A 2396-nucleotide genomic window follows, 5' to 3' on the forward strand; every position below is an offset into this window, starting at 1 on the left:
CGTTTGATACATTTGGGTTTCTGGCCCCGGAGGCTATGAATTTTCTAAACAGGGTTCAGCGTGTCGTTCATAGTACCTTTTCATCTCCTAGGACCCAACGCTTTGTTTTTAGTAGAATTGGTTTTGCTATTCAAAAGGGGGTTGCGGCGCAACTTGTTGCTTGTTTGTCTGCCACTTTATTGTAATCGTTTTAATTTTAATAAGTAATTACATGAACGGTTTAAAAAAAATTAAGTACATACTGATTTATGGTTGAAACGTTATTGGCTCAATGAGTGTTTTTGGTTAAACCTTATGATCGTTTAACTACATTGTTTTTGTTTCCTTCAATATTGTTTTTATTTAAAATGCAAAGAAAAATCCTTATATCATTACGACATTTAACTACATGTCCTCCCAACGGGTATAAAATAGCTAATTTTAGTTCAAAGCTTTTGAAAAAAAAATATTACTTATAATTAGTTTAATAGCTGCGAAAAATGCTAGCACTACCAAATTTCCATTCAAATTATAGAATTTGTCCTTTATTTATTTTCAGATTGAATATAAATTCATATCTACTATAGTACATCTCTTTAGAAAATCATTTCGAAGACACAAATTGTTTCAAGGCACAATAATAAGGGACGAAGTCCATGAAAACATAATTGACTTCTCCACCCAGTGTCTTAATCATCTTAGAAGCTATTTACCAATATTGGGAACCAGATTGGGTAAAGTACGATGATTATAAGAATGAGGACAAGGAAGATCGCGATGACGGTGAATTTTCTCGAGTTCTTTTGCAGTTCTCTGGCCTCAACTAGTTCTTCAGTCCCACGGTGCACAAATGAACTTGCGTGCCCTACGTGGGTCTCAATATCGTTCAGCTGTTGCCCTTGGGCCTCGACTAGTGCGGCCATGTCCAAGAAAATTTGATGGAGTTCCAACAAATTCTTTTCTATTTCTTTCACGGAATCATGCCTTTCTTGAATTTCGGAGATCGTGTCCATGATTTGACCTCGACCTTGTTCTTGGATGGCTTTTTGCATAAAATCTTCGCCTTCTCCGTTGGCGATGAGATTTTCAATGACGTCGTCATCTGGTTTCTCACCCGTGATGGTGAAGTATCTTCTTGCAACAGTCTCCTTGTACTCCTCATTCATACGCTTTCGCAATGATTGAAAGTCATCCATCATGGACTTGAGTTTCTTTCCCAAACCACTAACGACAGATGTACGCGTTCTGTCAGTTGACGAGCCAGGCCCACAACCAGGGAGCTTGCGGTGGGAAATGTTTGCCTTATCAAGTGCCTCGATCTTGCCCTTGATTACCCTAACTTTCTTCAACACTTGAGAGACATCCGCATCCATCCTGGCTCTGATTTGCTTCATGGCGTTGGCATTATGGGCAGTTTTGCTCTCCGAATTCGCCTCTTGTAACCTCTTGTAGAGTTTGTCAACTCCGTCCATGTCTTCCTTAACATTCTCAACATCTTCAAAGAATTTGTCAAGATCGGCGTCACCCCCACCGCCACCACCGCGACCTGCCTCCAAGTCATTATCTTCATATTGCTTAAAAGATTGGGAGAACAAATCATTCATCTTGAAAAGTGATCAGAATATTAATAGGAAATGTGTAAGTTGGACAAATCTTTCCTTCTTCTTCCAAGAAATTAAAGTTTATTGGAGGAAGAAGAAGGAGAAGAAAAGTTTAGAAAAAGTGAATGTTTCGCCAATCATTATATGTAATCTAGAATCATATTATACTGGAGGAGCAACAAATCATTGTAGGGTTAGTCGTTTAATTAGGATAATTTTAACGTTGTACCTCTCTTTTTATGTGTGGTTTTTTTCCACCTTAAAAACTCCTTATACATATTTTGGGGGATTAATGTTTCCTGTTTTGTCTCATCAACTTCTTAGTAGGGCAACAGAAGTTAAAATGAACCTTTTGAATCAAATCTATATATAGTACATTGCATTGATATTTATGTTTGTTATTAATAGACTAGTAGTTTAAATAATGCCAAATTGGATTTAATAATCTCATATTTCTGTAATCTGCTGATAATTGTGACATTCGTTATTTTTCTAAATATAACAACCCGACTTGTTTTAAAATTTGTTATTTCTCGAATCCTTTAAAAGAATGCATTTCATATTATAATTATGTCTCATACTTGTCGTGTTGTTTTAATATCTTTAACGAGGTTTAATTCGCTTACTTTATGCTCGAAACCTACTTAAACAAAAGTACAAGGACCATTTTTTCCAAAAACCAAACTCTTCCCGAGAAGTGTTTGGTCGAGCTACACGACTGCCCATCTAAGGGACCCGTCACGCTACGCTATCAATCACCAGACCAGCTAATTTTGTTTTATTTGTTCGTTTAATCGTTTACTCATTTGTTCTCGT

At 36.7% G+C, this 2396-nt stretch overlaps 1 protein-coding gene across 1 annotated transcript; it reads right to left on the bottom strand.

The window, feature by feature from the left end:
* Positions 1–677: 677 nt before the first annotated feature.
* Positions 678–1817, bottom strand: LOC143608948 (syntaxin-125-like). The gene has a single exon (XM_077083840.1). The coding sequence runs from the start codon at positions 1581–1583 to the stop codon at positions 678–680; it is 906 nt and encodes a 301-aa protein (XP_076939955.1). The 5' UTR covers positions 1584–1817.
* Between the last annotated feature and the right edge of the window lie 579 nt (positions 1818–2396).

This window comes from Bidens hawaiensis, unplaced genomic scaffold (assembly GCF_021521415.1).
Source record: "Bidens hawaiensis isolate Kalapana, Puna unplaced genomic scaffold, B.hawaiensis_p1.1 tig00419463_1, whole genome shotgun sequence".
Classification (NCBI taxonomy): domain Eukaryota; kingdom Viridiplantae; phylum Streptophyta; class Magnoliopsida; order Asterales; family Asteraceae; genus Bidens; species Bidens hawaiensis.

Coding starts and splice junctions, on each gene's coding strand:
- LOC143608948 (XM_077083840.1), bottom strand. CDS start 1,583: ATGAATGATTTGTTCTCCCAATCTTTTAAGCAATATGAAGATAATGAC.